At 41.3% G+C, this 13088-nt stretch overlaps 1 protein-coding gene across 2 annotated transcripts in view; it reads left to right on the top strand.

Annotated features, from left to right (window-relative positions):
• Nucleotides 1-4271: 4271 nt before the first annotated feature.
• The window catches only part of PLCXD2 (phosphatidylinositol specific phospholipase C X domain containing 2), a 165382-nt gene continuing 156565 nt past the window's right edge, over nucleotides 4272-13088 (top strand). For both annotated transcript variants that reach the window (XM_033211338.1, XM_033211337.1), the window contains exon 1: nucleotides 4272-5014. In XM_033211338.1, coding sequence (XP_033067229.1) covers nucleotides 4852-5014 — 163 coding nt within the window. In that variant the 5' untranslated portion in view covers nucleotides 4272-4851. The remainder of the gene's footprint in view (nucleotides 5015-13088) is intronic.

Below are 13088 nucleotides of genomic sequence, written 5' to 3'. Positions count from 1 at the left end.
AATCAAGTAAAATCAGACCAGCTTATCCTGCCAACTACACATGCCTGAACGGCAAGCTGTTTTGGTGCTTTATCTGGGATCCTCACTACTCATTTATCATATGAATCCAAACAAAACAAACTACTTGTAAAGTACAGACATTTCAAACAATAATGGAGTCTCCAAATAGAGGGCAAAGGCTGTAGTCAGCTCTTCAGGAATCCAGAGGGGTCTTTACCATTACCTGTCACCTATTATTATTGTAACCCTGGTGAGGGCTGTTTATGAACAAAGCATATTAAAGAGCTTGGAAAATTTTTTTTATATTTATAAGAGAGGCCACTGCAGGTTTTTGAGAAGGGAAGCAAAATTATTCACATTGTATTTTAGGAAGATAATTATGACAGAATGGGGAATGGTTGGGGAAATAAGAGTGTAATGGAGAAAAAATTTCCAGAAAACAAATTTGTATATGTATTTACATAAATAAGATTGGTTGTGTTTAATAAAAATGGATGAACAGTTTGATGAGTTGTTCAAGTAATAAAAAGTAATTTAAGAGGCACGGAAGCTACCCACTCAGGCCTTAGAATTACAGGTCCTTGGGGTGAGAAGTGGGGTTGGGAAGGCAAGCATCAGAGTTAAGAAAGGCCATGCATTTAGTCTCTATGTGCCAGGTCTTTGCATTTTTTCTCACTTTGCTTAATTGGTTTCAGTGATTTATCTGAAAGACTGTTATTTCCCCAAGCATTCTCCATTCTGCCATAGTTACCCTCCTAAAGTAGAATGTGAATCATTTTCCTCCCTTTCTCAACAGCCTGCAGTGGCCATTTTTGTCAACAGAAAAAAAGTGCAATCGTTAATACGCTTTGGTCATAAACAGGCTTACTAGGTTTACAGTAACAGGTAACATGTAATGGGAAGCCCCTGACACAATGATCAAGAGACTTGGTGTCACAGCTATGCAACTCACTAGCCATGAGATCTTGGACAGGGTTATGTAGCCACTAAGCCTCAGTATCCTTTGTAAAATGGGAACAGTAAGAGTACTTAATTCATGGGGCTCATGTGAAGATTAAATGAGAGTAAATGAACTATATTTCCCACTTCTCTCATATGTCACTCTAGTATATTTTCTGTTTCTCACATCTATCATTCATTGTCATAGCTTTGCCTCTGTTTTCCAAGTTACATATGCCTCTCCCATGCCAAAATCCTCCACCCATTTTCCATAGGCAGAAACTTTTCTCAGAATTCAAGACCTGGTTTGAATACCATGTCCTCTAACAGTGCATCCCTTGGCTCTTCCTCCATCAAAATATATACCTCTTTATTATCCTCCACTTGTGTGTCTCTGTTATCCCTTCATTCTGGCTGATATTACGATGCACAATTCACATATTTGACTCTCTTTTCTACTGGATTATATATTACCTAAGGATCATTTCACTTTTCTTCTACTCCTAGGACTTACCAGAATGATTTATACACAAAAAGCACTCCGTTTGCTTGTAATTATTCATTAAAATTTACTTACTTCAAAATTTCAGTCCTCCTGTTAATTGAGTTCTCTTCTTTTGATGTCATAATATAGTATGTATAAAAATATTAACTATCCAAACTCTAAACATTAATTTTTATTTAAAAAACATTTTTCCCTATATACCTACGGCATAGTAGAAAAATCCCACTAGTAATTTGGTTTCCATGACATAATAGGATAAAAAAAGACTATCTTAGAGATTGTTAGCTGAGTTTTTTTAAGCACATTTATTTCATGATTACAAAAGTTATGTAAAAACATAAAATCTTGGAAAAGAGAGAAAAGCACTGCATATCCTACCTATCAAACATGAGCCTGTTCTCTAAGGCCTTGCTACTCAAAGTGTAGTCTGGGCCAGGAGTATCTGCATTAGCTAGAAGCTTGTTGAATATTTAGAATATCAGGTCCATCTCAAATTGATTTAATCAGAATATGATTGATTTACATATTAATGTCTGAAAAGCACTGCTCTAAGACACTACTTAGAGCCCAGCAGAGCATGACATTTACCAAGAGCTTTAACCAAGCATCTCCCTCCTTCCAATAAATATTGAGTACCTGCTATATGCCAAGTACTGTACTAGACACTGTGTTTTCATTTGCTAGATTTTCCCCAGGACTGACTCAGGAATATGTGGAAAAAGTGTTGCCCTTCTTTTGAATTGTTTTCTTGGGCAAATCAAGTAGCTGTAAATTTAAAAGCCAATTTCAGAGAGGTGCGACTCATCTCATTCTGAAGTGGTTCTACTTGCTTTCAAGTTCTCACTTAGTGATGTCGCTAAGTGTCTAAAATTTGATGCTTTTTTTTTTTTTTTTTTTGAGATAGAGTCTCACTCTGTCGCCAAGCTGGAGTGCAGTGGCAGATCTCGGCTCACTGCAACCTCCGCTTCCTGGGTTCGGGCGATTCTCCTGCCTCAGCCTCCCGAGTAGCTGGGGCTACAGGTGCGCACCACCACACCCAGCTAATTTTTGTATTTTTAGTAGTGATGGGGTTTCACCACGTTTGCCAGGATGGTCTGGATATCTTGACCCCGTCATCCGCTGTTCTCTGCCTCCCAAAGTGCTGGGATTACAGGCGTGAGCCACCGCGCCCAGCCAAATTTGATGCTTTCTAACTATCACTCATTCCTTTGGTTAACAGTTGAAAAATAAAGGGGAAAAAAGGCACTAAAATTAACATTTCACAGTAGAGACTAAAGAATACGTTGTGTTTGCCTTAGACAACTTCCATAAAGTTTTATGTTTGGAAATTTTAGGCTGAAGGGGAAGCCCTGAAAGCTGTCACTTCAAAAATAAATCTTAAGATATTACTTCACAGAGTGATTTTTCTAGGAGAGTGCGGGGGAGGAAAAAACCCAAAAACATTGTTGATGCAAACACCTAGGTGACATATTCCCAATATCCTGTGGTATACTTAAAAACAAAGAATGCTATGTTTATACTGAAGTGCCCTGTAAGCATTAGAAGATAAACGAAAAATATAACACACCTTCTTGACATACAAGTGACAATCCCCCAGACCAAACCAAACAAACAAAACAGAAAAATTGGGAATATTATGTAGCAAAGCAGGTTTAAATGAATGTTAAGAATAACCTGGAAAAGGAAATGTTAATAAGATGTCAAAAGGGGACACTACGCAGCAGGAGTTATGTATATGGAAAGGTGCTTTGGGGTCCGGGAGATAAGGTGGGGCCATTTGGTGATTAAATGTTAGCTGACCTACAGATCTGTATATGAGCCCTCAGTCTTGTCTTAGCTCAGGCAACCGCTTTCTTTTCCCATAAGGTCCTCCTGAGTTACTGAGGACCTGTCTGGCCTGAGCCCTCCGGAACAGTACCATCGAGTATTCGGAACCCTACCATCAAGCCCTCTGGAACCCTACCATCAAGTCCAGGGCGCTTTTCTTGATTTGTCTGTTTGCCAGGATGTCCCTGTGATTTTCATGTGCAAAGTCCTCAGACCAGCAGAGGCCTCATCGTTTTCCGTCACGGAAAAGTACCATTTGAAGGAGTAGGGAACACTGCAGAAAGCAGGGAAATGAGTTTGTATGCAGCCTCCATACTAGCGAGACTCGTTCCAAAATGGGATTTCCAATAGTGCCACCACATTCAGCTCCCTGAATGCTTCCAGACTTTCATTTCATCTACTAAAGGGAATTATATCAGCAACCCTCCCTGCCTGGTGGGGGTACTGTGAAGAGCATATGGGACAAGGAATTTGAAAAAAGGTTCTAAACAACAGGACAATACAAATACGTTTCATTATTGCCTCCTCTGTAAAATGGGAATAACTGCACGGAACTACTGCCTAGTGATGTGCAGGTGAAGCTTAATTATGTAATGCCTGAAACACAAACCATCCTAGATGTTGTCATCCAAATATGAGATACAGCACCTTTCTGGGCCTCTTATCAATCATATTTCTGCTGCTTCTGTGATTTACGGAAAACGTAACCCTTTCCGTGTGTGAACATCTGAGTGCTGACTGTGTGAGGGACTGAAGGAAAAAGGACCTATCTGAGGACCGACTGGCCGAAGCCTGCAAGTTTCCACGAATGCAGTAGCTGCCGCGGGGTCTGCGTACACACACACAGAAAGGCAGGAGTAACGGAGGGAGGAGACTGGGGAGCAGGGGAGGCGTGGGAGTGGGACAGAGGGGCAGCCCGGAAGGCGCTGGCCAATCGGAGCGCGCTCCGCCAGCGGCCAATCACGGGCCGCCTAGCCCGGCAAATCTGCCCGGCAGTGCGGGGAGGGCCTGTCGGGAGTCGGGGTGCCGCCGGCTGCACTTCTGTGTGTCTTTCAGGAAGCCACAGGGCAGGGGGCGTCTGTGCAGAGAAGCGGGGGAGTGAGTAGCAGGCAGGCCCAGCTTGTGTACCAGCCCAGTGACATATATAGAAAAATAAATCAGGTTAGAGCCGGGGCGCCCGGGTGCGCACATGTGTATGGACCGGCAGGCATGTCTGTACACTGGGGGGGCACCTGTCTTGTGAGTGGCTCGGGGTGTGGCTGCTCCTCGGACTTTCAGTTTCTGTAAGATTTATCTGTAGGGGCCTACCTTCCCCCATCTCCAGAGGGGAACGTAAGAAGTTTAACGGAGCTGAGACTGAGCAGATTAAGGGAGTGGAGCAGAGGCTGGGCCGGGGAGAGTGGGGAATGCGGGTGCTAGTGGGTAGGGATCCATCTGTTTGCCCCGTCTCCCAGCCAGAAAGGCATTTTGGAAAGACTGGCGTGGCAAGCGTCGCCCTGAAACGTCCACAGAGCCCGAGAAGTGATGATCACTGAGTGAGTGGCACTGGGCTGAGACTGGCCAGTTTGTTAACAACAGGGATGCTAGCAGTTAGGAAGGCTAGGAGGAAACTCAGGATGGGGACCATCTGCTCCCCCAACCCCAGCGGGACAAAGACATCATCGGAGGTCTGCAATGCCGACTGGATGGCCTCGCTCCCCCCTCACCTTCACAACCTCCCCCTTTCCAATCTGGCAATCCCAGGTATTCGTCTATTCCTACTTGTTCCCACTGTGTTTAATTCTGCCATTTTAGTGTTGTTAAGGGGTTGGGTTGCTTTTCTATTGTGCTGAGAAATTAATTGTCAGTGACCCCTTTTTATTTTCAAACCAAAAACTTAACACTGAAGCAACTGCTTTAAAGAGATTTCAGTACACTGCATCATTGGTAAAAGGACTCATGAAAACGGAAGCATCATTGTTTTTGCTTGTGGGTTTTTTATTTGTTTGTTTGTTTGTTTTGCTTATATTTGCTAGCCCCAATCTAAGAATATTATCCTTCTTACTGTGTATGTGAGGGGTGCATTGACTTAAATCACTTGAAGGGGAAATCAAAGGTAATGAATTAAAAGTCACAAATAATTTAGATCCGGATCAAAATTAAAACTGAAAAATATTTTATTTCTCATTTATCTGACCTTGTGTATTGGAAAAACAAAAAATAGATAAGCATTAGAGAATAGGTTCGGAATCAGAACTGAGTATAAAGACACATTTTTGTTGTTAGAAAAGCCAGAATAGAGAATGCAAACTCTCATCACAGGCAGTCATTAGGTGTGATGAGGTGGTGGTGTTTGAAGCTTTGTCTCTCTATATATGTATGTATACAGGTGTCTGCCTGACTGATTTAGAACTGCAGCCTTGAAAAGCATTTCTGCTCCAGCCACTGTCTCTCTGCTGGAGGTTTTATGCCTTGACTTCATTTGTTAAATGTGTCCTCTTCCTTCCACTCAGAAGGTGGTTATTGTATGGTTCTAGGGAAGGATATTTGGACAGTGAGTTTGACCTGGTGTGTTGAGCAAGTCCTACAATGGTGATACTGGAAAGCACTCCTAGGAGCAGGGGATGGACTACTGCCCATCCTTTCTTTCACTCGGAGACATAACAATTGAAGTTCACCATAGACTACCAGACAAACTCCCAAGCATTCCCTAGACTCGTCTGGGCTTTTTTGAGGTTTGGTTGGTTTTTTTGTTTGTTTGTTTTTGGTGGCTGAAAATATGACCTCATGCAACTCCCAATCTTTGCTTTCTGTGCACAAGGAAGAGCAGTGCTGGCTTCAAATGCAGGCTTTTCTTTACTCACCTCGTCTTTTGGGTGTCTTCCAGGTTGATTGTCCTCATGGGCCCCAGATGCTTTTGAGCAAGGAGAGGGCTGTGAAATTTCTTTATAGTTATGATCACATACGTTTTCTCAGCCATTGACTACAGCTCCTTGGGAAATGCCAGATGGGCATGCTTCAGAACAGGTCTTTTCCATGTTTAATTGGCTCCTGTGGAGTTGTCACTGAAATGATGCATGGGCCACTTTTAACATTAGTCATTTGCCTTCAGGCCTTCTGATGGAATTATTTTGTTGAGTGATACGGCAGGTAGTATGTGTTTGCAAACAGAATGGCATCTTAGGCAGGCCCTAAATGGCTGTGTCATTCAGGGCATGTCCGGGGTAGGTTGGGGCTTCCTCCTTCCTTGTTGTACTTTGGATGGCTCAAACCATAACACCAGCTCTGCTAGTGGGTTGGCTGTGTGCTCTGACCCCATGACTGTAGAAAGGAGCTGGGCATTTGTTCTGTGATCCATAGGATAGCAGTTACTAGAATTGCTGGGGTAGCGGAGGAGCAAATAGCTGGGACCTGCTGTTGAAACTGGAAATTATATGATTAGCCACCATGGAGATCATGCGAATTCTTTCACCCTGCTTTGTGCAGTCCGGTCCTGCTAAGCAAAAAGAAAAAAAAAATGGCTTTGATTCCTCAAAAGATGCTGAACTCACTACTGTGAAATGCCGTTTCCTCAGCAGTGGAAGGGACATTAAGTGTATGTATGTGTAGGCTCAAGACAAGAAAATAACATATTAAATGCTAGCCATTCAGGGACTTCCCCCTACTAGTTCTCTTTCCTCTACCTCGAGCTTCATATTCACCAGATAAAGGCTAGCAGTCAAGTTCTACCAATCCTTGCTGAGAAATCCCGAAATATAGAAGGGATTTGGGAAATGGGGGCCATGATTGTCCCCCGTTTCCTCTTTAACTCTTCCCTCTTATCATCATCTGCATCATAATAGCTATTATGTACTGAGCACTACCATGCAGCACCCATTGGCGTACAATACCTCCAGTCTTCATAACTTCATGAAGTAGATATTAACATCCTCAGTTTAGAATTAAGGAAATTATTATTCAAAGAGGTTAAGTGATTTTCTCAAGATCACACAAATAGGAAGTGGTAGAAGTTGTATTTAAACCCCTATGTAGCTGCAAAACCGAGGTACTGTCTCTATGCCCCTGAGGGGTCCTTGGGAATGGCAGAGCAGTGGGTGTAGTCTCTATCTGAAAGCCAGTTTCTTCAGACCATCCTCTGCAGTGAATGAAAGAATTTTTAAAAGCGAGTGGTATTTATCTAAGTGATTATCACTTTGAATATATAGGTAGATAAATACATATTATATATACATATACATATACACATGTACATATATACATATTATATATACATATGCCTGTTTAGCATTGGAACCCAGTAAGTTTTAAATTCAATTTTAGTGCTTCAACCTGGTGTGTGTGGGTGTGTGCGCACCCCCATGCCCAATCTGGGGCATCTATAGGACTAGGTCAGATCTATCAGGATGACAATGGGGGCAGGGGGACGTGGGAAAGGGCAGGGAAAAGGCAAGCCTTCTGGCAATAATAGCAGGACTGAGATGGAGTAAACTGTGTCGCATTTGAGTGCACCTGCTGCCTTTGCCTAAGTCATGATGGGAGAGAACATGTGTGAATGTGTACCTCTCAACAGAGCCTAGATGTATTATTTTACTTCCGCAACTGTTAAGAACACCTGTTAATGGCCACTACCACCAAACATACTAAAATATCTTGGAGAAGAACCTCAAAATAATTCTTATTGCTAACTGTATAGAATCATTTGATGTCTGAAGGATAAAGGATCCAGACATCATAAAGGACAGATTTTTAAATTAAAGCTTTAAACTCTACAAACATTTTCACTGATGTTTGTGAAAGCATGATGTTCTCTGTGGACAAATGGACTAATGGGAAGACATTTCTCTGTAATGTATACTGCTTTTCAATGAATTTTTTTCTCTGTACATTTTAATGCTGTTACATTTTTAAAACAAAAACACTTTCTTTCTTATTAAAGGTAAACTACTTGGTTTACATTTTGGGAAGGTTCTATTGGGAAGATCCTTGAACTTACGGGTTGTAAAATTTATTGTTGATTCTTGCTGTGTAATATTGAATAAGTATCTAAATTTCTCAGACTATAGTTTCTTTATTTGTAATTAAGATATTGGGTTAAATGAAATAGAGAGTCCTTTCCAGATTAAAAATTATGTGATTAATTTGAGTTTTGTTTTGTTCTGTTTTGTTTTATTTTGTTCCCTGTTCTTTGTCCAATGTAGAAAGAGCTGGAAGGAATGATTGGGTCATTTTAGGTCTAAAGGCTATTTCTTTTATGCCTCTTCAAAACAAGAAAATGTACAAACAAGGTTTCACAATTGCCAGAGTGCAGCAGGGTCTATTCACTTTAGCCTCTTAAAAGGGGCTGTAGATTACTTGATGTAAATGAACTTTTACCTCACCAGACCCTAACTGCACTTTAAGAAACCTCCATAGAGATATTTATATATATCTACCATATATATATATATCTACCTTCATCATACATAGTTTTTTTAAAAAGAACTAATTAGAATAAATTTTAATCCAGAGATATAAATAACATGTTACAGAAGCACACAGAATGGAAAGATTAATTCCACCTTCTGAGATTAGGAACTACCTTGTTGAGAAAATAGCATTTGATCTATAATTTGAGGAATGGTCAGGACTTCAAGGGATATAGGTTGAGGGTTAGGGTTGGGAAGGAGACTTTCCAGGTGGAATGGGGGTATATGGGGGTAAATGGGGGTATACGACGGAAATGGCTAGAGGACACCCTCTCTGGTCCCTCCATATCCCTGTTATAGTTTCTTTGTCATAGTACTTCTCAACACATTGTTATTTTTAAGTGTATGTTTTTCCCATGTGAACAATCTGCTGACAGAAAATATCTTATTTCACTTTATAATCCTGAATCCCAGTAGAAGGTAGCAGAGCAGCCATTGGTAACAGTTGAGTGAATAATTGAAAATATGGAAAGTATGGAGTAAGAATGCTAGAAACGTGGTTTGCAGCCACCATTGTTTTTCACTGTGATGAGAGCTAGAGATTGGTTAAGTTCAGCTTTCACAAATAACCACATGAAACCATATGAAGATTTTCCAATCCATTTCTTGTTATTGCACATAATATTCCTGAAGATTAGGCTTGATAAGGCTCATCACTAAGCCCGATTAGAAATGAAAATTTTAAGGCTGAAATGGTCACAAGAGTCAGAAGAAGAGGCCTTGTGTAACTTCTGTTCTAGGAGCAATTCTTTCACCCAACATCCCTCCTGCCTGCCTTCTTCCCTTGTCAGATTAGAGCTTTTCATCTTTGCTGCCTGGCTGCTGCCTCTCCCTGATCTCATTTCTTGTTCCCCTCTTTGCTTTCTTTCCACTGACCTGACCTGGTCCCCGGTCTTCCCTTGCCAGGATCAACCCTTCCACAGGTGCTCCTCACTGCTCTCCGATTCCCAGACGATTCTCTGTTCTCATGTTGCTAGTGATCATTCCCTTCTCTTCTTTTCTGCCTTTCTGGAATCCTATCCTTTTCCTAGCAGTTTTGCCCTTGAGCACTTGGTGATTTCTATAGGTCTACCTCCTGTGGCCCCACAACCTCTTCCCACATGTGTGACATGGAGACAAAATCCCTGAGTGGAGCAGGATGGAGTCATTACTCAGATATTGCTTCTGAAAGTTGAACCAGATCTGGCATATCTGAAAGAGATTTGGGGACCGCCCCAAAAGGGCACAAAATAAATTGTGTAACAAGAAGTTTTGCTTGGCTCTACTCTGAGGATAGCATGAACCATGAGTTGGCCTAAAACAAATCCATTCTTCTACAGGATTTGAGGTTGTGGGAAACCAGGGACCAAGCTGAATCTACCAAGGCTGACTCAATCATGGAAAAAAAAAAAAATCATACGAGACCAAAATGGTCTCTTAAATGAGGATAGTTTATTTTTGTTTTGTTTTGCTTTTCCGCCCTCTGGGTGGCCACAGTGAAAAATAAAAAGATGCTATGACTGTGGTGTTTCCATTAGTAGGTTTCACTCCTAAAAAGGCTCATCATTTCTCTAGCCCTCTGTCCTCCCGCAAATCACAAAAGCCACAAAGATTTCCAGAATCACACGTCTATAAAAAGAAAGATTATGGATTGGATTGGTTGAGTATGAATGCTACAGCCAGACTATGTGGATTTAAATACAGACTCTGCCCTTTACAAGCCCTGTGACTTTGGACAAATTACTTAACCTCTCTGTGCTTCAGTGTCCTTCTCTGTAACACAGAGGTAATCTGTGCACCACCCCATTTTCTTAGTGTGAGAAATAAATTCATTCATATAGTATGCTTTCTGTCGCAAAATAAGCACTATATAATAATAACAATTGTTATTATGTATCTTTTTTTTAAAAAAAATCAATCAGAACCTTCATTTATTGAAAGCCTGTGCCTGGAATGGGCAACAAAAAAGAGGTTTAAAATGCAGTTCATACCGTCAGGTAATTTACAATCTAGTTACAGAGCTGACTGTCCAATTAAACTGTCTCTGACTCAGTGTTCTCTGTCTGATCAGATTAGGGTAACTTGAATGGTTGCCCTGCAAAGGAAGCTTTAAAGTTAAGGGAAGGATACACAGAGGGTTGCTCAGGATGTGAGTGCCAAGGGTGTCTTAGATGCAATATGGGGTGGCTGATCAAGATGCCAGAAGACTTTCTTTAGTTATTTACTCAGTCCTGTCCCATCCCAAATTCAGCTGTCAGACTTTGTCATCCCCAGACATCCAGAGCCTTTGGGAAAAACTCAGCCCTCTGTGACAGAAGCATGTTGTTTAGCTTTTTTTCTGCTCTCCTCGTTTCCTCATCACTTGCCCTCCTAACCCAGTCATTTTGTTCCTAGCTCGAGAGTGGGGATGTTATAAAATGCTTTTCTTTGAACAAATCCTTATACATATTTTATAATTCCTTCCCCCAGCTATTGGAATAATAGCTTCACCATCCCTCCAAACACATACATCACCCATACATGCAACACACATACACCACCCATTGCCCAACACACACACATGCACAGATACTTAGCTATGGTGTTAGCCTCAGCCTCAACCTCCACTGGGCCCAAATCTCAATACCTGCTATCGTTCACCTGTCATAAATATCTTGCAAAACACACCCACTGACACTTCAGACCCCTGGAGCGTGCTGCTTCCACCTGCAAGCTCCTCTCTCAGACATGTTTCTGAAGCTGAGGAGTTGGTTTCTAACACGTGATCTGACCTGACCTCCGCTAGATTGACAGGTAGCTTCTACATCTCTCTCCTGCCTCTAGGAACTTAGGAGCACAGGCACACTAAAGGTAATGCTAGTGAAGTACTTTAGCATCCTGCAACTTGGGGAAAATCGCACACCACTTTGCCAATGCTGACTAACCCCAGTTAGAGTTTCAAACTAGGCCTGCAGAGGAGGGATTATTTGTAGACATTGTAATAGGTGGGTGTGTTTGTGTGTGTGAAAAGAATTTGAACACGCATCAAGAACCAAATTTAGGTGGAGGAAATCTGTGGCTAAATTTGTTTTAGTATTTACATTTGTGGTTAAGCGGGAGTCTTCCACCTTCTCTCTTGTGTTGTGAAACATCGACAGGAATTTGGATTATATTACTGAACACTGTGAGGATCAAAGTACATGGGAGGATTGTATTAGTAGGTCTCTAGGTAACTTCAAGATAAAACAGGTTGAGCTACAGAGGTCTGCACTGCTCTAAGGGGGATGTCTAGGTTATATGATCTATGAAACACAGGCAGTCTTTTGTGGATTCATTGTCTACTAAGCAGCTAAAATTTTCTAAGAAAATAACAGGTTGGGGTTTTTTTGTTAATGTCCAATTACTCTAGAACTGTCAGCTGTAAAGTATCATTTCTTCTTAGAGAATATTCTGTCAGTATTTTTATTTCTGTTCAGACCTGTCAAGATGAAAATAAAGGAAAAAATAGTACCCATTTGTGCGCTATAATGCAAATGTCTTGGAGTGTGGCAGCAGTCTGCAGTAATGGTGGAACTGAAAAATTCCTAGGCCCTGTCAGACTGAGATGAATATTTTATGAACATGTATGATTTGAAGGCTTATATATGAAAAGCATTATTTTTAAATTGAAACCAGATACACCCCTCCCTAAATAAATGCCAAAGAAAGGTGTAAACAGTTCTCGTCCACCCTCCCCAGGTTGAGTGTAGGTGATCATCTTGGCAGTAGGTGTCCATATGGATCCTCACAAGAATTATATGAGTGTGTTGTGTTAATTTGGCTAAAAATATACATCAGTGCCTGCTTACTCCTTTTGCTTTTTTTGGTTCTCATTGCCTATATTTAAAAAATTGTATTCATTTAAAGGAAAATCATTAACTCAAAAGGTATTTACTGAATGCCCTTTTGTGCCAAGTACTGTGTTAAATCAGGTGATCACACAGATCAGTAAGATTCTTCTCCCTGCTCTTCATGAAAATATGACCTTAGAAGAAAGCCAAAATTCAAACATGATAGAGAAAATGAATGGGGTCTGAAACACTCAGAAAACCAATACCCAATTCTGTTACTGGTAGTAGGAGAAAAGCTTGGTAGGTTGGACTTCCAAGAGCACCCTTGGGTTGAAATATAAATAGCGAGGAGTAGAAAGCCAGATGTCACAGTGCAGAGGGGACTGAGGGGTCAGATAGCATGGTAACCTTAAGCAAAGCCAACCAGTCTGGTGTGGTTAGAGCACGGATTTTATTTAAAGAAAGGAATAGATGTGAGGCTGGAAAAGTAGGCGAGAACTAGATCCTAATGAGCCTTATATGCCCATGCCAAGATTGAATGTCATCCTGATGGCAAAAAGCAGCCATTGAAAGAGTTGGTCAGAA

This window comes from Trachypithecus francoisi, unplaced genomic scaffold, assembly GCF_009764315.1.
Source record: "Trachypithecus francoisi isolate TF-2019V2 unplaced genomic scaffold, Tfra_2.0 Lachesis_group0, whole genome shotgun sequence".
In the NCBI taxonomy this organism is placed as follows: domain Eukaryota; kingdom Metazoa; phylum Chordata; class Mammalia; order Primates; family Cercopithecidae; genus Trachypithecus; species Trachypithecus francoisi.
The sequence above is the reverse complement of the archived record's forward strand: the minus strand, read 5'-3'. Positions and strand labels throughout refer to the sequence as shown.